General features: G+C 45.2%; 2 protein-coding genes across 2 annotated transcripts in view; both read right to left on the bottom strand.

Annotated features, from left to right (window-relative positions):
- LOC126336102 (uncharacterized) overlaps positions 1-10,349 on the bottom strand; it is a 52,518-nt gene extending 42,169 nt beyond the window's left edge. Inside the window, exons 1-2 of the mRNA XM_049999582.1 lie at positions 10,320-10,349; positions 194-230 (exon numbers count right to left, since the gene is read on the bottom strand). Of these exons, the coding sequence (XP_049855539.1) occupies positions 194-230; positions 10,320-10,349 (67 nt within the window). The remainder of the gene's footprint in view (positions 1-193; positions 231-10,319) is intronic.
- Positions 1-24,954, bottom strand: part of LOC126336104 (transcriptional regulator ovo) — an 820,382-nt gene that overhangs the window by 361,376 nt on the left and 434,052 nt on the right. The gene's annotated exons all lie outside the window — the stretch shown is intronic.

Raw genomic sequence — 24,954 nt, 5'->3', positions numbered from 1 at the left:
GTCTCGCGGTTCTAGGCGCTCAGTCCGGAACCGCGGGACTGCTCCGGTCGCAGGTTCGAATCCTGCCTCGGGCATGGATGTGTGTGATGTTCTTAGGTTAGTTAGGTTTAATTAGTTCTAAGTTCTAGCGGATTTATGACCACAGATGTTAAATCCCATGTGCTCAGAGCCATTTGAACCATTTGTGACTTACGTATGCGGTAGGAGAACATGTACTTACTAGCTTCAACCTGAAATTAAGATGTCAACATCAAATAGCAACCAGTATCTTAGAAAATACGGCTTAGTGTGCACATTTGGGAGAATTTCATCTCAGTACCTTTTCGTGGGTAGCGCAATAGGTAGACCTTCAATTACACATCAGGTTGGTTTATTCTGTGTAATATTTTTCTTCCTGTTTTCAAGTGGGCGTGTAGAAGTTGCAAGTACCCACTGTCTTAAATATGTGAGATGATAGAAGAGTTTGAGTCTCGGAGAAATCAGTTTACGCAGGTGCGTCATAACTAGGATCCCACAATGTAACGTCGTAAATGGACAGGTATCAGGCATGTATATGGCCCACAGAAGCAGTTTGCTCTTGAAGTCAAGCACACTAATAGTTTCTACCACTCTTTTGTATCGGTATATTGTTGACTCGACTGGTTTTAGAGCATAAGGAGCAGTTTTAAAATGTAAGACCAATATTCAACTCTCTTTTATTTGGGCTATTGATCACTTCTCTTACTGTAGGATACAGCACTAATATATGAAAACGTCATGGAGTACAGAAGTTTATCAGCACAACTTATGGAATCCATATCTACATATATACTCTGAGTGTCGCTGCAGAATGCCTGACGAAAGGTACTCCGTACCAGTATTGGTGATTCTCTGTCCGGTTCCAATGACTTGTTAAGACCTGTACGCGCCTTCATATGTTATTTAATACCCGTGATACCGTCGTGGATGTGGCGGTAACGTAACTGTCTCACATTCTTCCTCGAATGTCACTTCTCTAAATTTAGCCAACTGGATATCTTGAAAACGTCCGCTGTTTATCGAAGATTCCAATTTAAGTTCCTGGAGAATGTGTTAAAAGTTTTGTGTGGGCTGTACGGATATGTTGTGATTTTTCATGACTCTCTCTGAATTCATCAGATGTTTACCCTCATGACTACATGACGAAGCCTCTTGCTGCGAACCAGTACTCTAAAATTACGCTAGCATCTTTGTACGTTTCCCTTTACAAATGCTCTGTACTTTCCCGAAACTTTTCCTAAAGATCTGTCTTCCATTGTCATATCCCTACAACTAACGTTACACGTCCGTCCCATTTCTTGTAACTTCCTAAAACTACCTCTATGAATTAGAACGATGCCCTGTGTTTCCGCTGTTGACCACCAACGTTGTAATCGCATACATGGGGCCTCACTCGTTGCAACGGGTACTATCTGGATTTTAAGTTGATGATAAAGATATCCGCAGACCGAAGTTTTGTTTTAGCTCTACAGAGCTCTGCTGGACGTACTCTTATTGGATGTGGTAAGCTCTTGCCTTGCTCCTACACTCCTGGAAATGGAAAAAAGAACACATTGACACCGGTGTGTCAGACCCACCATACTTGCTCCGGACACTGCGAGAGGGCTGTACAAGCAATGATCACACGCACGGCACAGCGGACACACCAGGAACCGGGGTGTTGGCCGTCGAATGGCGCTAGCTGCGCAGCATTTGTGCACCGCCGCCGTCAGTGTCAGCCAGTTTGCTGTGGCATACGGAGCTCCATCGCAGTCTTTAACACTGGTAGTATGCCGCGACAGCGTGGACGTGAACCGTATGTGCAGTTGACGGACTTTGAGCGAGGGCGTATAGTGGGCATGCGGGAGGCCGGGTGGACGTACCGCCGAATTGCTCAACACGTGGGGCGTGAGGTCTCCACAGTACATCGATGTTGTCGCCAGTGGTCGGCGGAAGGTGCACGTGCCCGTCGACCTGGGACCGGACCGCAGCGACGCACGGATGCACGCCAAGACCGTAGGATCCTACGCAGTGCCGTAGGGGACCGCACCGCCACTTCCCAGCAAATTAGGGACACTGTTGCTCCTGGGGTATCGGCGAGGACCATTCGCAAGCGTGCAACCGTCTCCATGAAGCTGGGCTACGGTCCCGCACACCGTTAGGCCGTCTTCCGCTCACGCCCCAACATCGTGCAGCCCGCCTCCAGTGGTGTCGCGACAGGCGTGAATGGAGGGACGAATGGAGACGTGTCGTCTTCAGCGATGAGAGTCGCTTCTGCCTTGGTGCCAATGATGGTCGTATGCGTGTTTGGCGCCGTGCAGGTGAGCGCCACAATCAGGACTGCATACGACCGAGGCACACAGGGCCAACATCCGGCATCATGGTGTGGGGAGCGATATCCTACACTGGCCGTACACCTCTGGTGATCGTCGAGGGGACACTGAATAGTGCACGGTACATCCAAACCGTCATCGAACCCATCGTTCTACCATTCCTAGACCGGCAAGGGAACTTGCTGTTCCAACAGGACAATGCACGTTCGCATGTATCCCGTGCCACCCAACGTGCTGTAGAAGGTGTAAGTCAACTACCCTGGCCAGCAAGATCTCCGGATCTGTCCCCCATTGAGCATGTTTGGGACTGGATGAAGCGTCGTCTCACGCGGTCTGCACGTCCAGCACGAACGCTGGTCCAACTGAGGCGCCAGGTGGAAATGGCATGGCAAGCCGTTCCAAAGGACTACATCCAGCATCTCTACGATCGTCTCCATGGGAGAATAGCAGCCTGCATTGCTGCGAAAGGTGGATATACACTGTACTAGTGCCGACATTGTGCATGCTCTGTTGCCTGTGTCTATGTGCCTGTGGATCTGTCAGTGTGATTATGTGATGTGTCTGACCCCAGGAATGTGTCAATAAAGTTTCCCCTTCCTGGGACAATGAATTCACGGTGTTCTTATTTCAATTTCCAGGAGTGTATATTTTGATCTGAATACCCCATCAATTATAGAGGGACCAACAGTTTAATATGGAGTACGATCAGATTTCCCATTGTAACATATCGCTGTTAATCGGGAAAGGAGCGATGGTTGATGATTGAATCTCCATGTTCGAAACTTTAGTACGACGGCGAGCCACACGTATGACATTTATGTTTTAAAGAGAGCTGCCATTACTTACACACCATTAAAGAAGAGCTATTTACCTTTGAGTCGTTGTAATAAAACCTCGTTATCATTCCAAACACTTCTTAGCGAATTCGAGTCATTAGGTCAGGAGTCGTTTTCACTGGTGTTATGTTAGACTTCATCTCAGTGAGATTAATGGCTGGAATCAACACTCGAAGTTAATGAGGTAAGAGCTGCAGTAAAGCAAAGTCCCACGTTCTGGTGTAGACGGGACAATCGGCCCCTACTGAGCGCCATGTGATCCTCTGTCAGTGGCGTCATGGGGGAGGGAGGGGGGGGGGGGGGATGGCGTATATGGGTCAGCGGCAGACTTCTCCCACAATTTCTTGACCGTGGAACCGCTACTAATCGGTCGAGTAGCTCTTCAGTTGTACACACGGGGATGAGTGCAACCCGTACCAGTCCTCTAACAGCGGAAAAATTGCTCGCGGTACCGGGTATCGAACTCGGGTCCCCCGCATGGCAGTCAGCCGCGCTGATAATTTCTTTCTTTCTTCTTTTACTTTTTTTTAAACTGAAAATTTGTGCAAAACTGAGTCTGTTGCTTACTTTTTATTTTTATTTAATTTGATGCGTCAACTGAAAAAAGAGTTTCGCTTGAGCGAAACTCGAATATTTAATTTAATTTTTTCTACTTTTCGCAAGCAGTCATCTTAACCATTTTTAATTTTTTTTTTAACTTAAGGAAGTAGAGCGATGAGCTTCAGCGTGGTGGAGAACGGGTGGCCAGGGATCTAAACTTGAGACCTAGCCTCTACGCCTTCCCCTTCCTGTCCCTGAACGCCCCTCCGACTGTATTTCATTTTATTTTTATTTATTTATTTATTTTTTGTCTTTAACTACAAAATTTGGAATATAATTTTAATAAAAATTGTTTTCGTTACAGAGAAGAGATTGTAAATAATTTAATAACATAAATGACATCAACACGAAATAAAATTTAATCGGTTGTACTTCGTGCGTCCTCCTTTCAACACACGGATCAACTCAAAAAATCTAAGGACAGATAAGAGCAGGGAATTTGCTCCTATTATACTGCTTAAACAACAACCACGAACGAAGTCAAAATAATGACGAAAAACAAATCCCACACGTCATCTCACGTGCGCATCCCTCCTGCTGACGACGTTCATAACCATTTCGCCTCGTGTCGCGGTCCATTTGGGGGAGGTCCGCTTCCCAGTGCTCCCACACTGTGAGGGGAGTCTACGCAGACACTGCGCAAATAATTTGCGAAGAGTTGTTGATGGCGAGGAGTGTGCTCAAGTGTACTACGATTATCTTGGAGAGACTGCCAGTAGCCATGAACCATCTTCTCACCATCGCACAGTAAGTGGTAAATGGATATGCCTTTCAACCGTGTAAGAGCGTCAGTCTTCGCGTTCGGGAAGCAGGGAGGGCATAGGAAGAGCCATGGGTCAATTGTGTGAGGCGGGGCGCGAAGGTAACAGGCAAGGATCTTCCGTGCCAGCATCCATACGTGAAACGCTGTTCCACGTGTCGAACGGCGTTCATTACTGGCCTAGGAGGCGGGCAGAGGGAGAATCCGTGGGCCCAGTAGCGTGCAACCTGTGGCCCGTGTCACGTGTTTCCGGTCGACCACGTGGCACCACGGTGTCCTTACGTCGGACTGCTCTCCACAACGGAGGCCGGAGTGTGGACGGGCTTCTACTCCCAGTCACACTGCGAGGGATAGGTCTCACAGTCACTAGCAAACGCCCACGCAGCTACGGCGGTTACCGGAGTGATCCTGTAAACACGAATAGTTCTTTGCCGTGACCTTGACTGAACAACCAGTGCCATTCCAAAGACATTACTCACAGACTCGCCTACTGTATTCTGCACTGAGACAGATGTATTACATGCAGAGAATGTTTCCCTAATGATGCAAGGTGTGTTGAAAACGCGCTGGGACGGAAAAGAACAGTGGTAAAATTTTTGCCGCGCTATGTGGGTTTATGACTATTGTTCCATTACGCAGCGAGTGAAACTGTGTTCGAGCGGCGGCACGGTGGCCAGGTGGGAGAGATGGCTTTGCTGCGACCCTCAGACGTTGCGCCACCTGGAGCTGGAGCTGGAGGCAGAGCGCTCTGTTCTGAGGGCATTTTTTCTCCACGTGGAGGCCGCACAATAAAGCAGCCGAGCGGCCTGAGGCAACGGCGATGACGCACCGCCTTACTCAGCGCCAAGTTTCTTTCCCGGAAAGCGCGCAGTTACTCGAAAACACAGCGCCGGCGAGTAACGGTAACCGGACAAAAGGTGCACAATTGGACAGAGGTGCGCGGGCACAGGTGTCGCACTGAAGTCCTTCTCGGCTGGGTTTCCTTCTTTTCTTTTTGTTCTCTTATTCGCCGCCGCAAGCAGCAGGGGATAGGTTGCTGACAGACGTAAGCGCGTTTTGATCTACTGCAGCTGTCCTCGGCAGGAAATTAAAGAGCTGTGCCTGACAAATGCCGGAAAGGGCCACCCATGACGAGGAGAAGGTCGGCGGTGTTCGAAACGCATTAGCCGCAGTCCGAGGCGAGCATGCGCTCACCCGCACACGCGACAGATTCGCAGGCTCGCTGATGCCGTCCAGATTTCATACCGCTTCGGAGAAATACGGCACTTCGAAGAATCTGAGACTGCCAGTCATGCCACCTCGTCACGCATCATTCCACCTCGTCATGCACCAAATGAGAGAAGGCGGTGTCGCGCCTCAGTTTTGTGGTGGGAGAGCGCTCGTTCGTGGGTATCCACCATGACCAAAAATGAGAAAATGGACAGTAGACTTACAAACGGCTAGGGTATTACTATTAATTACATCAAAGAAAGTGAAAAGTGACTCCATGCAGTCACTGAAGTCATTTGTAAAATTAATACAGAATTCACCTCACGATGGAAGTGGAAGAAATAGCAGCTTCCCATTTTTGGGTTTCATTCTTAGAAGAAAAGCTGGGACACACTGTGTGCAGCACATCTGCTGATCCAACTCAGTTATATTTGCAAGCAAAAACCTGTCATCACCACGCGGCCTGCCAAGTGAGATACAAAATCCGACAAAATCGTTGTTCTGAAGAACTTAAATAATGCACCGCAGGCAAAACGAGTTCAGTCCAGCCAGGTAATCGAGATACGGAGGCACCCACTGCAACGGCCTATTCGTGGCGTCTCTTCAAGCAGTCTCAAGATATACGACATTACATGCGTTTGCAGTTAGCCGACAAAATTGAGGAAAGTGTTGGATCCGGTCACAGATGTCTTAGGCTTAGAGAACTCGGCATATGTAAGATTCCATCGGAGTGCAGGAAGCCTGATGTTGGGCGCATCGCGTCACACTGCATAAGAACACTGTGTCCGATACCATATACGGGGCACGTGACGTATCACCAGTAGCGGAGCACTGCCTAATCACAGCGTAGAGTACGCCAAGGAACTTCTTGCAGCGGTGTACCGTAGGTCTCTAGAAGAGAGTAGCGTTCCAGAGGTTTGGAAAAGGGCACAGGTCATCCCCGTTTTCAAGAAGGGACGTCGAACAGATGTGCAGAACTATAGACCTCGATCAGTTGTAGAATTTTGGAACACGTATTATGTTCGAGTATAATGACTTTTCTGGAGACTAGAAATCTACTCTGTAGGAATCAGCATGGGTTTCGAAAAAGACGGTCGTGTGAAACCCAGCTCGCGCTATTCGTCCACGAAAGTCACAGGGCCGTAGACACTGGTTCACAGGTAGATGCCGTGTTTCTTGACTTCCGCAAGGCTTTCGATACAGTTCCCCACAGTCGTTTAATGAACCAAGTAAGAGCATATGGACTATCAGACCAATTGTGTGATTGGATTGAAGAGCTCCTAGATAACAGAACGCAGCATATCATTCTCAATGGAGAGAAGTCTTCCTAGGAAGGTGTGCCGCAGGGGAGTGTCATAGGACCGTTGCTATTCACAATATACATAAATGACCTTGTGGATGACATCGAAGTTCACTAAGGCTTTTTGCAGATGATGCTGTGGTGTATCGAGAGGTTGCAACAATGGAAAATTGTACTGAAATGCAGGAGGATCTGCAGCGAATGGTCGCATGCTGCAGGGAATGGCAATTGAATCTCAATGTAGACAAGTGTAATGTGATGCGAATACATAGAAAGGTAGATCCCTTATCATTTAGCTACAAAATAGCAGGTCAGCAACTGGAAGCAGTTAATTCCATAAAGTGTCTGGGAGAAGGCATTAGGAGTGATTTAAAATGGAATGATCATATAAAGTTGATCGTCGGTAAAGCAGATGCCAGACTGAGATTCATTGGAAGAATCCTAAGGAAATGCAGTCCGAAAACAAAGGAAGTAGGTTACAGTACACTTGTTCGCCCACTGCTTGAATACTGCTCAACAGTGTGGGATCCGTACCAGATAGGTTTGATAGAAGAGATACAGAAGATCCAACGGAGAGCAGCGCGCTTCGTTACAGGATCATTTAGTAATCGCGAAAGCGTTACGGAGATGATAGATAAACTCCAGTGGAAGACTCTGCAGGAGAGACGCTCAGTTGCTCGGTACGGGCTTTTGTTAAAGTTTCGAGAACATAACTTCTGGAAGAGTCAAGCACTATATTACTCCCTCCTACGTATACCTCGCGAAGAGACCATGAGGATAAAATCAGAGAGATTAGAGCCCACACAGAAGCACACCGACAGTCCTTCTTTCCACGAACAATACGAGACTGGAATAGAAGGGAGAACCGATAGAGGTACTCAGGGTACCCTTCGCCACACACCGTCAGGTGGCTTGCGGAGTATGGATGTAGATGTAGATGTATCAAATGTTTTATGAAAAGACTAATGTTGGATCCTCAGCATCATCGTTCTGCGATTGCGTTTTGAAGGAAGCTTTACAATTCAGTACGGCAGACAATCTCATCAACAGGAGTACGGAATCCAGCGCTGGAAAGCATTCATTTAAAACGGGAGAAACAAGATCGTCCGATTACAGACGCGACAAGGCACACTGTAGAGTATTAATTCAGCTTATAACCGCAGAAACGCCCGGCAGCACAATAATTGCCACTGCGCACGCGCGGAAGGCTTTCCTACAGGCTTCCGGCGGGGTGCGCTATTTTCGTCCAACTCTGAGAACTTTTCCGAACTACGCGATTGCCCCTCGTAAGCCATACAAATGTACAATCATGATTTCAGCTTTTGGCCATTAAAAAAGAATGCAATATCTGTAGGCAAAACAACAACTCTTACTGTACGTTAACTTACGTATAAACGTTATAGTGTTCACATAAGAGATGAGCTTAACAGAATTATGCTATTAAAAATATAATGCGCGTCTTTATAGCAACGTTAAATCATTAACTGGGCACCTGAGCATACTTACACTTAAAATTTTAGAACACTGCGCATTATTAAAGTCAGTATCACTCAAATAGAGTTGCAGCTGAATTTACGATATTGTGCATTCTGAACACAGATGCCACTAAAATGGGTGTGATGAATAAGATCTCTGAGATAAAGTCGTGTTTAGATTTATGGTGGCAGGTAGCTATTGTAGTTCGATTGCCGATTGCCATCATGGCCCTATTCGCATGAGAGGAAACTACCAAAGAGGAATGGAGCGAGGGTTGGACAACACTTTAACTGCATGTTCTCACATCATACCGAGATCTAAACTGTCTAATTTCAGCTCTACGCCAAATTTCATCCGTGCAATATTATCAGGAGAAAAGTACATTTTAATAAAATACAGTAGTTTAAAAATTAACATGTTGTACCCGTTTTCATTTAGGAATGGGGCTGATACAAACTCAATTCCATTCTGTCAAGTTCTTTTGTGAGCGAACAATTATTTAATTTGTTCGTAGTTTTATCTTGCGAAGCTTTTTTATTGTTATTGAGATTAACATGCATCAGGAACTAGGTGTCATACGTAGTAAGCGTCCTTACGTTAACAAGCATTCCTCTATCCGACTCCTGTAATAAGACGAGACCACAGAAACTCTACAGTAGTCATTCGGCACTCTGGGCTAAATTAACGACTTTCTGGCATTTATTACCCCCGGAATTTCCTCACTGTGATCAAAGATCGAAGTCTCGACTTTCGGTTCAGCATTTACGAGGCCAACAGTTGGTCCACAGACGCAGTCTTTGTGACAGTAACAGATAATTATGTTGCTTCATCATTCTCCTACTCATTCTCCATCTCCTTGACGACGTAAACATAATAAAGTACAGACCACTGTCTGTTTGGGAAAACGTGCATAGCAACAAAAATTTAAGGCACGAAGAACAAATGATCATATGATGAAATTCCATCCGTTTTGTCATCCCTTATGAGGAAAAATCTGATGTATAACATTTCTTTATTGACCATTGTGATAAGTATCTGTTGCACATCCCCCTGTTATGAGCTTTGTGATCGCATGGAATGGTATTTCGCGATGATGTTTTTGTAGGACTTTATATGTCGCGATAAGGCAGCAACCGGGTTTGCAGATGAAAGTAAACATTACCCTTGGATGCGTCGTGTTATTGGTCAGAGGAAGGTAATCCTACATCGTGCAGCAGATCATTGATTTTCCCGACAAATTCACTATAACCCAGAGACTTTTCTGAGACGAATACAAGACATGGAGAAGACTTAGCAGCTGTCCAGTCCAATCTGCATTAGAAACAAAGAGAGATGAATTAAATAAAAATCATACATCCACTCGCAGAATGTTATTGCTCCGGTACCCACGAGTTTAGTGATAATAATCATGGATACATGAATCAATTAATTAAAATATCAATGAAATTAATTAACCAATTGATGCATTAAGATGACTTTTCCTTGGTCAGCTGAAACCACCAATGGCTCACCTAGGTGTGTGGCTATCGAATGTTTTGGGAGGAGTAATTTTCATGTTCGCCTATTAATTAGTTTACAAAATCCACAGAACAGCACACGTAGACAGCATTACAGTTCCACCGATGTGTTTTTATCAAGAACACATCTGTTTTAATTTCATTTCACTGCTTGTTACCAGTCTGTTGTTCCTCATGTACCGTTCATTATTTAAGTTGGTTATACAGACAACAGAATTCCGTGCAAAAGGGATGAAGACTGAGGTCTCCGAGGTCCAGGGAGCAGAAGTTCAGCAGCTGGGACTGTCTTACCTGCTGCCTGGCAAACAGCGGCAGGCACATCGTCTGAGTTGCATTCCACCAAGAAGCTGGCGACTGCCTTATTCTTTTGAAGATTTTAAAGCGCGGCAGTGAATTCTAATTAAAATATCATGCAGAAAAAATCTAATGCAGGCACCAGACCCTACATTTTTATCCAACGGACGAATTACTGTGAGCAAGATATTTAAGCCCACTGATCATAAACATAGCACCGAGTAAGAAGAAAGGAAGTTCTATCAAGATCAAATTTGGAAATTTGTGGTAAGGTCTTATGGGGCCAAACTGCTGAGGTCATCGGTCCCTAAGCCTGCACCCTACTTAATCTAAATTAAACTAACTTACGCTTAGGACAACACACCCATGCCCGAGACCTCCGACGGAGGGGGGGGGGGGGGGGGGGGGGGGGGGGGCACAGGGGCCGTGACAAGATGACAAGTCTAGACAGCGCGGCTCTATCAAGATCAGGAATTATTCAATTTAACCTACGTTGTCTAGGAAAGTCAACCACGGTGTTGGGTAGTTTGCTTAGATGGGATGAACAGAAAACTAGGATCTACCCAACAGATACGACCATAGCGCGGATTCGAATCGTATCAAGGTGTAATTTGCTGCACCCAAGAAAAACATGTCGCTGAAGCGCACCACTAGTTTCTCTTATAACACTGCAGTGCGAGGCAACCACCGAATACAAATACAACGTGCAAACTATCTTCTACGGCACCGCCCACCCATTTCGCTAGTAAAATGACCGGAATGAATAGCGCAAATTGTGGAAGGTGAGAGATTAATGGGAACGCAGGAATGAAGAGACTGATTCACACCCGGGGGAAAAAGAAATATAGTGGAGTGTCGCCTCATACAGACCGGTCTGAATAGCGTCGAGAGTAGAAAACTACCGCGACTACGCGGAGCCCGTGTAATGAGCAAAACTGATGATATCTACGGTCTATTAGGCAACGGCTGCTTCAAACGGCTGTCGACCTGACCTGCCGTCACGGGGCGAGCAATTTATGACGCGAGATGGGAGGAGAAGAAAAAAAAAGTAAGAAAATAAAAGGCGGCGGCGGCGGCGGCGTCGGGCAGCGTATTTCCGCGTCGCGGATTTCTCCAGCTGGCAGCCGGGTGTGCGCCTCTTCTTGTACATTTGGTGGGCCGTTCCTAGCCAGGCGGTCGCCCGCGTCACACGGGTCGCACGGCTGCCACCATAACAGTAGCTAACACTCACAAATATGGCTGATTGTTATGCTACCAAAGGTTCTTTGGGGTTCACAAGTATAAAATAACGTCGTGTGGAATAAGTTTGTGTATTTGCGACTTTACGTAGGATGCCAGGATGAATATTTCACTCTGCAGCGTAGTGCACGCCGTTTTGAAACTTCCTGCAAGATTAATACTGTGCGCCGGATCGGCTCTTGCCTCTTGTTGAGAATGCGCCGACTGACTGAGGCCTCTTCAGCCCAGGGATTGGTCTGAAGCATCTCTCCACCCTCCTCTGTCCAGTTTTAATATTTTTTGTGGTATTCAAAAAATTTAAAAAGCTCTCTCACATCGGCCTGATTTAGCTTCACTGACCAGGTTTGTAAAAACATGTTAAGGGAATTTTCATTCACAAAGCAGGCTTATCACGTTCACACAGTTCAATACTGTTCTATCCTGATTAAATTGAGCTTAACTTAAATTCCATAAGGCAGTGAAGCAATTTAGAAGTCTCGGTGCGAAGAAAATTGTCGTCGATCTCTTGAAAACATTTGCAATAATTATTAACTTTCGGTGATCACATGGGGAAGAGCGGAGATCTGCTGGTAAGACCGTGTTAGCCTATTTATTTTAAGTAACTGGATATCTTGAGCATACAAAACGGCAGGTTCGTCCAGTGTAAATCAGACGTTCCCCACTGATCCCGTGCAACACAGCGCAGTAAGCAGACACTGTCAATAATAATCAGTTAAATAATACGCGAACATACTTACTTTAGTGTAGTTCATGTATTCATTCTTTTCATAAGAGAAAACATAAATAGCAGAGAAGCTATTCCACGGAGTAAATGGACGCTCCAAGGAATAATAGGGCTTGAAACTACTTTGCATTGATAATTATCGTATATTAAAGTTTAGGAATCGGTAAGATAAGAAGAGATATTTCGAGATATGTAATGAGTCATATAATTTATAAAATTTCTGAAAATATCGCGGAGAGACCGCTGCAAGAGACATTACACAGTGCATCATCTCCAAATAACTACTGCAACCCACATCCATTTGATTCATCTTACAATGTTATCCCTCGGTATCCCTCTGCAACTTCCCCACCACTTGCACACACTCCCTCCCCAACCCAGATACCAAATTACCAAATTGACTATTCCCTCATGTCTTAATTAGCCGTTTCCTTATTTTAGTCACGTTGCGCAATAAAATTCTTTTCTTCCCCAATTCGACTCATCAACTCTTTATAAACTACTGGATGTGCGCATCTGACCTTCACCATTGTAGTCTAGCTGGCGCCGCGCGGTCTTAGGCGTCTGGCCCCGGTCCGCGCGTCTGGTCCCTCGCCTGTTGCTCTTAGCGTAATTTACACTAAGCAGTGAGTAAGTCTAGGGACCGATTTACTCAGTAGTTTGGTCCCATAGAAGATTACCACAAATTTCTTGTCTAGCAACACATTTTGAAAGCTTCTGCTCTGTTCTTGTCTGAAATCCTTATCGCCCAACTTTCATTTCTGTACAAAGCTACACACCAGGCAAAAGCTTTCACAAAAGACCTCCTTACATTTAAATTTGTATCTGATAAAACTTTTCCTTTCTGTTTTTAGTTTCTTATTGTTTTGAACTGCAATGTGCTACAGTTGTGATATTAAGCTTAACCATTATCAGCACATCCTTAAAAAGATCTACATTTAACAAAAAAATAATTTTGAAAAGTAACAATACAAGTTTCATTTTTGTATCCCCAAGGATATCATTTTTTTAAAAAAAAAACGTAAATTAATTTTAACTTTTCTTGCACAACATTATCTTTGCAAATGCTGAAGTTTAAGAACGTGTTGCGAAACTGAAAGCTTTTGTTGGTTAAAATTTTCTGAATTGTATTCTTCTAGTGTCCACTAACTTTTTTATAAAAAGTTCTGTTAGACTAATGCCTTCTTTTAAGCCTAAATCTTTTAGCAAAATAAAATATTTGACTAATACTTTTGATGAGGCCACATTCAACTTGTTCTTTTCCTCTTTTTGATCTTGCGACATGGTCTTCCTTCGCAGCGTTTTGTGCCACTATGAAATAACAACGATTATTAGACAATTTTTAAGATGGTTTGATATTTGGTATTCTGCCTCTGTTTTATGAATACTGAGGAACCCTCCTGTATTATGTTATGTGCCTTTACGGTGTAAAAACTGCAATGTGAAATAAGGCATGTTTGACTTTTGTTTTTGCTGCCGCAGACAGTTTTCAGTGCGGCTGTAATATGAAACTGTTCTCTACCTGTTGTGATACCGTTATATTTATCGCAGCCAAATTACGTATTGTACATTCCCGTATATTTATAGGCTCTTTACATAGGAACAAACGAACTTTTCTTTTTCCTCACTAAGGGACTTAGCATCTATGGTCATCAGTCCCCTAGAACTTAGAACTACTTAAACCTAACTAACCTAAGGACAGCACACAACACCCAGTCATCACGAGGCAGAGAAAATCCCTGACCCCGCCGGGAATCGAACCCGGGAACACGGGCGTGGGAAGCGAGAACGCTACCACACGACCACAAGCTGCGGACGAAACAAACGATCTAAGCTAGCTAACATATTGCAGATAGTGTAGATTATGATCTCTGCCATGTTCGTCTTGTACGTTTTCTTCATCGTGGGGAAGATTTCCATAACCACGTCGAACCAAACTAACTGAACGTCGATTGTTAAACAAAATTAATATTGTGTATGTTTCCCCATACTGAGTCAAGTTAATCTTCGGATATCTGAGTTGCACAAAATGTACTGCTATGTTCTTCGTTAAGAACTGTCATATGCAGGCTCTAGATAAGCTCAAGGCTTCGTCTCTAGCATGATGTACTTCGATTCGAGATAGTAGGCGTCCACATATGAGTACAGCTTTCCCACTCTCCAAGCCTCACAGAGGTTCGAGCACTACTGGAAACCGCCGAGAAACGGTTCGGCCACGGCACAGTGGGTTGTTTCTTGAATGAATCTTTCACTCTGCAGCTGAGTTTGCGCTGCTTTGAAACTTCTTGGCAGAATTAAGGTCTTGAGGGGGCCGTCAGTCGAGTCTTGATAGTTCAGTTGGAAAGAGCATTCTGCGCGAAAGGCAAAGTCCCGGGTTTGAGTCCCAGTCCGGACAATGTAAACCGACTGCAGCCAATGTTGGAATCTACAGAAACTTAACTAGCTGAAGAGCGAAGAGAAACGAGAACAATGCAAATGCACTGTTACGACAAAACTACTTTAGAATATCTACGTGATCTTTCGAACGATTCGTTTATGTTAGATTTCACTCAAGTGTAGATACTTTCTCATTATAGAATTAATGTCACGAATGTACATTTTGCGATTGCTCAGTATAGCCAGTAAGAAAGAATAATAATAATAAATAAAGAAATCCTATACTTCCCGTGCACAACTGATTACCGCTTATGAGTTTCACATTACCTTGGAAACTGTGAAATAACTGTGTACTGTGGATGCAACAAATAAGAAAAGTAGTATTTCATTACGTAACATGTGAGACCTTGGTTCCATTATACAGGTGTGGACGTTACAGAGAAACCTGTTGCTGAGGAAGTTGCCACAAACGTTCGCGTCAATATTAGCTCGTTACTCGAAACTCAAATTGGCCCTTTTCTCCTTTGGTCGTTCATTTTTAGCAGTGTAACTAGTACTATATTCGGAGTGGAATTGAGATCGGTGTTACAGCAGAATGCACGAGGCAGTGGCAAGTAACGTTAGGTACCAGTACAAACGACTTCTCGGCGGGATTATCAAGGCAGCCGGTTGTCAACAACCTTACTGCATTTACGGTAGCTGTGCTGGAGCTGATGCGGTGGCTTTTACAGTGACTGGAAGAGCTCGAAAACTCATTATTAGCAGTTTCAAAACGGCGCCTAAGTGGACTATTGATTTTGTTGTGCCAAGCATCGCATAATACGGCGGCTGTTTCTGTAAACAATTGAAGTTTTCTATAGAACCAAGGAGTACGTCTCTTCCTTATAACACTCGAAGACCTTTGAAATGTGACCACACTTCCGTAAGGAATAACTGAAATAAAGCCTCATAACCAAGTGTTAAACCGTTTTGATGGATTACATATATTAAAAACGCGCTTTGACAAAAATGTTTGTTACTAAAGTTAAAAATCTAATCCAAAGCACAGAAGAATTATTGTTAAGATGTTAGGTATTTATTACCACATAAAATAAATGTACACTCAAGAAGATAAAAAATTTCCCGGGTCAAGTTCAATGACGAAGCAATTTGGGACGTTGGCAAAATTTTGCTGCAGCTTGAGTGTAGCATTAATGAGCTATGCGTACAGTGACACCATTCAGGGACAGAGCTTCAAATACGAATGTGTGAGGTATCGATACATTTTCTGATATTCCAGACGGAAGGCAGGTTTCGTAGCGTAAGGTAGTTATTCTTTCAGAGCACATACGAGGCAGATTTACTTTCATAGCTAAGCAGTCCAAATTACACTCAAGTAATGAATACAGTTGAAAAGGAGATATTTTTTTAGATACAGAAGACCGATAATTTCAGGTACCGAAAGTTACGATTGTCATTAATAAGCCGTTTTCAATTGGAGTGACTTTGATTGCCTTGCAAAGTTTTCTGTCTTCCAGAGCGATGTTGACATTCTTATGGACTACAAGGTCATAACTGTCATCAGGTTCCGTGTTTCTCCTGGGAGTTATTGAGTAGCCTGTACAAGTACTAACAGTACTCTCCAATTTATTCGATGATATGATTTTTTGAGAAACACCTTTGTTGTCTGTTTCGTATGTCGCTGGTACCTCTGAATGAATTTACAGGTGCAATTACAGTACAACTGTTTTCATTAACGATGATCCATATAGGCTATATGGGATACTAATGATAAAATGTTAAACCAGCTGGGTTCTAAACATTTCTATCTGGAGGTAGAAGAAAACTCAGAACAAGCTGAGGACAAATGAGTGTGTAAAGACATCCGACAAAAATATTCCTTGTACAATATTTTAGTTCGTTTTTAGCTTTATCGCGCGGTACACTTGCTGCTTGATCCTCTGTTCCTAAAATTGTCACGTACAGGATTCGTACCTTAGCTAGGACTTAATAAATAGTGCTGTGTTTTAATGCTGAATCCTTTTTAATTCTACACTTGCAAGATTCATTTCGTGATTGTAGCTGTCACCATTAACTTCTACACTCGACAAATGCAAAACGTTTTATAATACATGATAATTAGCCTCTGTATACCGATCTCTGGCGTCCAGAACGGGTATTTTTTTTCACGACATCTTTTTTTTTAAGTTCCATGGACCTGTAGACCGCAACGGATTTTCTCGACACCTTTTAGATTACGAATAAGTGATTTATGGGCTGGGTATGGACTCTCCTCACTATGATATGCTGAATCATTCAAATGTAAAATAACGCAGAACGACGGTTAAACATCATGTGGATGTATATGTAGTTGAGCCGGGCGGTTCTAGGCCCTTCAGTCTGGAACCGCGCGACCACTACGGTCGCAGGTTCGAATCCTGCCTCGGGCATGGATGTGTATGATGTCCTTAGTTTAGTTAGGTTTAAGTAGTTCTAAGTTCTAGGGGACTGATGACCTCAGATGTTAAGTCCCATAGTGCTCAGAGCCATTTGAACCATTTGTATATGTAGTTGTGAGCCAACTCGCCACTCCCTACAGTCGAGAAACTGATAAACGAAGAAGTGTGTTACCACTGCAGTTAGGTTTATCATCGAGAGGTGCTGCTTGACTTACCAGCAGTTTATGTAGTGATGTATTCTAGTTTAAATGGTGTATCTTCAAACTGCTACGACTCCTGAAGTGGCGAGTTGACCCGCAACCACTTCTAAATCCACGTGATTACTCTGCAGTTGACGCTTAAGAGCCTAGCAGAGGGTTCTTCGAACCACCTTCAGACTCTGTCTCTATGGTTCCACTCTTATCAGAGCGTGAGAAAGGAGAATACTCAAATCTTCTTCGTGTACGAGCTCTGTTTTATCCTATTTTATTACGATGATCATGCCCTCCTATGTTGGCTGGCGACAGTAAAATATTTTCGCATTCAGAGGAGAAAGTTGGTGACTTGAATTTCGTGAAGAGGTCTCGCCGCAACGAAAAACAACTACAACGATTGCCACCCCAACTCCTTACGGTATGCGTGACACTTTCTCCACCAACAATAACGAGCGTACGGCATTGGTGGCCGGGAGAGTCCTCGCCGGGCTGTTCGGCCGCCGGTCCACAAGTCCTTTAGCGCCACTACGGCGACTTGCGAGTGAATGAGGGTGAAATGATGATGAAAGACACACAACACCCAGTCATCTCGAGGCAGGGAAAATCCCTGACCCCGCCGGGAATCGAACCCAGGACCCCGTGCGCAGGAAGCGACTTTCTCCACTACTCCACAACATTATCTATGTGATCGTCCCAATTTAAGTTGCTCGTAATTGTCATTCCCAGGTATTTAGTTGAATTAACAGTATTTAAATTTGTGAGATTTATCGAGTAACCTAAATTTAACAGATTTCTTCTTGCACTCGTGTGGAGACCTCAAACTTTTCCTTATTCAGACAATTGTCACTTACCGCACCATGCAGATCTCTTCTCTAAATCATTTTGTAATTGGTTTGATCTTTTGATGACTTTACAAGACGTTAAATCACAGCATCATCTGCAGACCATCTAAGAGGTCTGCTCAGATTGCCTGCTAAATCGTTTATATACATGAGGAACAACACAGAGCCTCCTAACACTTTCTTGGGCAGTGCCTGGTATTACTTCTGTTTTACTCGATAGTTTTCCGTCGATTACTACGTTCTGTGACCTTTCTGACAGGAAATGACTAATCCAGTAGAATAACTGAAGCCACATTCCATATCCACGCAATTTGGTTAGAAGTCTCTTGGAAGGAATGGTATCAAAAGCCTTCTGGAATTCTAGAAATTTGAAACTGAGATCCCCTGTCGATGGCATTCATTTCTTCGTGTGAATAAAGAGCAAAGAGCATATCGGGTACCTATTTGAGAAGATACTAAAGTTTTCTTTGAACTGCTCAGCAGTTGATTCATCTGAGTCTGAGGTCAGCAATAAGGAGCCAACTGTTAATTGATTCCGGTTGCCATGTATAGCCAGGACTCAAACTAATTCACAAGAACTATCTGTTTCAGTCTCACTACCAGAGGAACTATTTCTAACAGCGACAAACAGGCTGTCACCATCTTTATTTAATCTATCTTTCATGAACACTGTCGGGTCGTTTTTAAAAATTTCAGCTGAACTTATCTCTGGCTTTAGCCAGGCGTCGCTACCTATAATGATTCGGTGCCTTCTATTAGCGCTTGGAGCTCTGGTTCTTTCTGAACACAACAGTGACAGTTTACAATTTTCTACCCTTTTCCTGTATTCGTCATGCAACTTTGAGCGTGATGCCCTTTCTGTATTTACCCGAAACCTTCTAACCTAAAAAAACCGTCCAGTTCATTCCGAACAGGACCAGCTACTAATTGGTAAATACGTCATCTCCGCTTGCAATTGATTTATTTGTTGACAGATGATGATCTGTAATGGCCTCACGGAACAGCATTATCAAGTGGAGGCACGTTCTTGACTCGGTGAAACGAGCCACATCGAATACCATATGACGCAGTTCACTACACCGAGTCAAGAACGTGCCTGCACTTGATAATGGCCTTCCATGAGACCGAAACCGATCGTGATTTGTATCACAATGAAGGTGATACTGGAAAAGTGAAAAATCACTGTTGGATCAGATCTCAACATTTAGCACGACATTTTGAAAATGACACGGCTAGGATTCGGAAACCATTGCGTGGCAATGGGATGATTTTCGAAGTATAACGTTTCGTAAAAAGTCAAAATGCGGACTTTACAACCAAGGTCTCCTCCAAGTCTACCATCGTAAGGAAAAACGTGTCACACTGAACATCGAATATACAGGGGTAGACTAAGGTGCGGTTGACACAGAAACGATACGATGTGCTACACGACACGTTGCAGTAGAGGTCGCGCGACGCGACGCTTATCGGTGCGACACGCTATACGACGAGTAACAAGACAGCACGACTCTCGCTTGTGTTGCTGTTTCAGTTGTAATCATGACCCCTTCCGAAGTGGACGTTTTTGTTATTTAAAGTTCATAAAACTAAAAAAGAAATAGAAGTACTGGATACACCCGTACAGTGCTATAAATGTCAAACGTAGTTCAGCGCCGGCCGTTGTGGCCGAGAGGTTCTAGGCGCTTCAGTTTGGGCCGCTACGGTTGCAGATTCGGGCATGAATGTGTGAGGTGTCATTTGGTTAGTTAGGATTAAGTAGTTCTAAGTTCTAGGGGACTGATGACCTCAGATGTAATGTCCCATAGTGCTCAGAGCCAGCCATCACATCAACTAGAAAATTTTTTTGAGTCATCTCGTATCCTCCTCAGTCACTCATCTTCGACCCCTTCCCACACATCACAGCGTCGTCAGCAATCGACCGCAGGTTGCTGCTCATCCTGTCCGTCAGATAATTTAAACTATGCGATCAAAAGTATCCGGACACTCACAAAAACATACGTTTCTCATATTAGGTGCATCGTGCTGCCACCTACTGCCAGGTACTCCACATCAACGACGTCAGTAGTCATTAGACATCGTGAGAGAGCAGAATGGGGCGCTCCGCGAAACTCACGGACTTCGAACGTGGTCAGGTGATTGGGAATCACTTGTGTCATACGTCTGTGCGCGAGATTTCTACACTCCTAAATATCGCTAGGTCCACTGTTTCCGATGTGATAGTGAAGTGGAAACGTGGAGGGACACGTTCAGCACAAATGCGTACAGGCCGACCTCGTCTGTTGAATGACAGCAGACATCTATGCAGATCATTACACAGGAATTCGAAACTGCATCCGGGTCCACTGCAAGTATTATGACAGTTAGGGGGGAGGTGAGAAAACTTGGATTTCATGGTCAAGAGGCTGCTCATAAGCCACACATCACACCAGTAAATGCCAAACGGCGCCTCGCTTGGTATAAGGAGCATAAACATTGAACGACTGAACGGTAGAAAATCGTTGTGTGACGAATCACGGTAGACAATATGGCGATCCGATGGCAGTGTGTGGGTATGGAAATGCCCAGTGAATGACATCTGCCAGCGTGTGTAGTGCCAGCAGTAAAATTCAGAGGCGGTGGTGTTACGGTGTGGTCGTGTTTTTCTTGGAGGGGGCTTGCACCCCTTGTTGTTTTGCGTGGCACTACCACATCACAGGCCTACATTTGTGTTTTAAGCACCTTCCTGCTTCCCACTGTTGAAGAACGAATCGGGGATGGCGACTGCATCATTCAACACTATCGAGCACCTATTCACAATGCACGACCTGTGGTGGAGTGGTTGCACGACAGTAAAATCCCTCTAGTGGGCTGCCCTGCACAGAGTCCTGACCTGAATCCTATAGAACACCTTTGGGATCTTTTGGAGCGTCGACTTCGTTGCAGACCTCCCCGACCGTCATGAACATGCTCCTCAGTGCAGCCCTTCGTGATGAATGGGCTGCCGTTCCCCAAGAAACCTTCCAGCACCTGATTGAACGTATGCGTGCGAGAGTGGAAGCTGCCATCGAGGCTAAGCGTGGGCCAACGTCATATTGAATTCCACCGTTACCGATGGAAGGGGCCACGAAGTATTAAGTCATTTTCAGCCAGGTTTCGGGGTCCTTTAGGTCATATAGTGTTTATATGTAGAAAAGAACGGGAGTTGTGTGACACAAATAGGCATTTGTCTGTGACTCAGTTCGTATGTGGCGTAGGACGTATCTACATCTACATCTACATCTACATCTACATCTACATGATTAGTCTGTAATTCACATTTAAGTGCTTGGAAGAGGTTTCATCGAACCACAATCATCTCTCTGCCATTCCACTCCCGAACAGAGCGCGGGAAAAACGAATACCTAAACCTTTCTGTTCGAGCTCTGATTTCTCTTATTTTATTTTGATGATCATTCCTACCTATATAGGTAGGGCTCAACAAAATATTTTCACATTCGGAAGAGAATGTTGGTGACTGAAATTTCGTAAATAGATCTCGCCGCGACGAAAAACGCCTTTTCTTTTATGATTTCCATCCCAACTCGCGTATCATATCTGCCACACTCTCTCCACTATTACGTGATAATACAAAACGAGCTGCCCTTTTTTGCACTCTTTCGATGTCCTCCGTCATCCCACCTGGTAAGGATCCCACACTGCGCAGCAGTATTCTAACAGAGGAAGAACGAGTGTAGTGTAAGCTGTCTCTTCAGTGGACGTGTTGCATCTTCTAAGTGTCCTGCCAATGAAACGCAACCTTTGGCTTGCCCTCTCCACAATATTATCTATGTGGTCTTTCCAATCGAAGTTGTTCGTAATTTTAACACCCAGGTACTTAGTTGAATTGACAGCCTTAAGAATTGTACTATTTATCCAGTAATCGAATTCGAACGGATTTCTTTTGGAACTCGTGTGGATCACCTCACACTTTTCGTTATTTAGCGTCAACTGCCACCTGCCACACCATACAGCAATCTTTTCTAAATCCCTTTGCAACTGATACTGGTCTTCGGATGACCTTACTAGACGGTAAATTACAGCATCATCTGCGAACAACCTAAGAGAACTGCTCAGATTGTCACCCAGGTCATTTATGTAGATCAGGAACAGCAGAGGTCCCAGGACGCTTCCCTGGGGAACACCTGATATCACTTCAGTTTTACTCGATGATTTGCCGTCTATTACTACGAATTGCGACCTTCCTGACAGGAAATCACGAATCCAGTCGCACAACTGAGACGATATCGCATAGGCCCATATAATTCGGTAATACTGGTACGAGGTATTCCGTGACTTGCATTGAGCAGTGGCTGGTGTGCTGACGTACGTAGGAAAGTCGCAGCCGTGGCCAGCAGACGGGGCTCGGCCGGAGGCAGGTGCGCTGCGGCTGGGGGCGAGGGGCCGGGGGCAGCGGTGGCCGGAGGCGGCTAAGCCGCGCTCAGCCAATTACCGCCGCCCGGAGAAAGTGCGGCCGGCAGCGCCGAGCAGAGCCGCGGCGCCCGCGCCGGGGCTCGCACCTGCGCTCACCGGCCGCAGAGAGCCGGACACTTCACACTGCAGCCGTAACTCGCTGCTTCCGGAAATGCCAATATTCCTTCTCTTCGCGCACAGTTTCTTCACGTCGTGTACGACTTCGGACACGACGGTGAAGAGAGGTGGGCTACGGAATGGTGCGGTAACTGTAGTCGGAGGGAAACTGGAGAGGAGCAGAAATCATTAGCGAACTAGTTAACACAGCAAACAGAAGATTTACTTAACTTACGAGGGCTCGTTACAGATAAGAAATAAGTTCACCCGTACAATAACAACAAGGATGAGGCTCTCTCAACTAAAGCACGAACGATGCCGTCAGAGGCAAGATTGTGCGCCGTCTGCGCAGCGTCACGAAGTGAAGAAGCTCTGAGTGCAAATGCAGCGCCTGGCTGCCGCCGTCCGTCCCACATTGCCGCGGCAGAGGGCACCCGTGGCGTGGCTGCTCCACTGGGTCCGCCGGATCCCGCGCCACCGCGATCGGCGTCTGACGGAAACTTGCAGCGTGGACGCCCGTGGGGCGGTATCGATGCGTCACATTACCGTTGCCTTACTCTTACTTCCATATTTCCATTTCAGTCTCTCTGCGGATATCGCAGCACCGCCTAGCATAGCTTAACGTGCAGCGTGCTAGCTTCAGGGAGAATGGAGGTGCCAGATCCTGTTACAATCGTACTCCTCACACTGGACTGTTGGTCGGGTACTAGGGGTAGTCGTCAAGTTTAACCATCACCTCGAAAAAATGAAGTGAAGTAACGAAGTTTTTGTGTGGTTTCAGGTTTTCCTGACGAAGGGAAACCCTGTAAAGTTTTCGAGAGTTCAGATGGGTGGCGTCGTCCAAAGCGCGTGTATTTCGGGCAGCCAACGTCTTGCGATCTTCAGCCGTTTCTGATGACCGAGTAATAACCTCTGGGCGCTCTTTTTAACTTGTCGCTTATTTGCAGGTCATGTCTGCTGAGCCACGCGGAGTAGCCGCTCGGTCTCGGTTGCATTGTCACGGTTCGTGCGGCTCCCCCGTCGAAGGTTCGAGTCCTCACTCGGGTGTGCATGTGTCTGTTGTCCTTAGCGTAAATGAAAGCTACCTTAAGTAGCGTGTAAGCCTAGATACCGATGACCTCAGCAGTTGGTTCCCAAAGTAAATTAACACAAATTTCAAATTTTCCATGTCTGGTGTCCCCGTACACCTCCAAACACGCGCGCCACATTACTGTAGGACGCGGCTGGAGGATCGGTAACAAAAGGATGCAGCACGTCTCCACTTTACCAATGGGGCAACGAGGTACACCGGACGTTACGGCGTCTACTACGGCTGCAGACGTGCCAAACGAACAAATAATTCACGTTAAACTCGTGCGTGTACCGCCGTGTCCTATCATAAAGTGCTTGTCCCAGACGAAGTAATACTCGTCATGACAGTGTTGGGGTCTCAGACTTACTTTTGGAGTAGGCCGAGTTCATATTGGATAACACACACAAAATATCAGATCACTGTGTTATCGCTTGAACGAGATGAAATTTTTGACTGCGAATCAGTCATTGCCACAGGAGTGTCACGATCAGGTTGGCTCAGCTGCACGTACCCCTGCGGTTTACACAACCCGCGTCGCCTTCAAATACCACGCGCAAAATTTTCACATTGTTCGCTACGTGCAAACTATCATAGTTACAGAAAAAATAAACACAATCATTTTGTAGGAAATTTAATGTAGTTAAATTTTGTTCCTGGATACGTTCCTGCTAGAGGCTGTAGTTTCCGAATTAGTGAAGAAAAATTACGGAAGTGTCATTCAAACGAGTTTTCTTGCATAACTCCAATACCGTGTCCTCCAGCAAAACGTTTCTCAGTATAAAATTTAACTGCACTGAATTACCTACAAAAACCTCCTGTTCATTTTTTATATAGAACTAACAGTTTGCACAAAAATCGCGACATAACACGAAAATCTGGCACGTGGTTCGTGAAGGCGTTCCAGGTTGCATAGAACCCAGCAGCAGGGGCAGCTGAATCAGCCTTTTTATCTGTTACTGTCTTTGAACACTAGCGTATCACTTGATAAAGCACAGGGTAATAGTCTCTTTCCCCAAAGCACTATTGGCTGTGAACTTTGCTGTAGTTCTGGACGATACAACTTTCTCCATGCTGGCTGTAGAGAAGCAGCGCTGGCTGCCCTCGGCGACGAGTGCAGACTGGCCTGAGCGACATTCCGCCCAGACGGAAGCGTGCGGAAACTCTGCAGGGCGTGTCTACACCGGCGTCTCTCATTCGTTGTC

This window comes from Schistocerca gregaria, chromosome 2 (genome assembly GCF_023897955.1).
Source record: "Schistocerca gregaria isolate iqSchGreg1 chromosome 2, iqSchGreg1.2, whole genome shotgun sequence".
NCBI classification, from domain to species: Eukaryota; Metazoa; Arthropoda; class Insecta; order Orthoptera; family Acrididae; genus Schistocerca; species Schistocerca gregaria.
The sequence above is the reverse complement of the archived record's forward strand: the minus strand, read 5'-3'. Positions and strand labels throughout refer to the sequence as shown.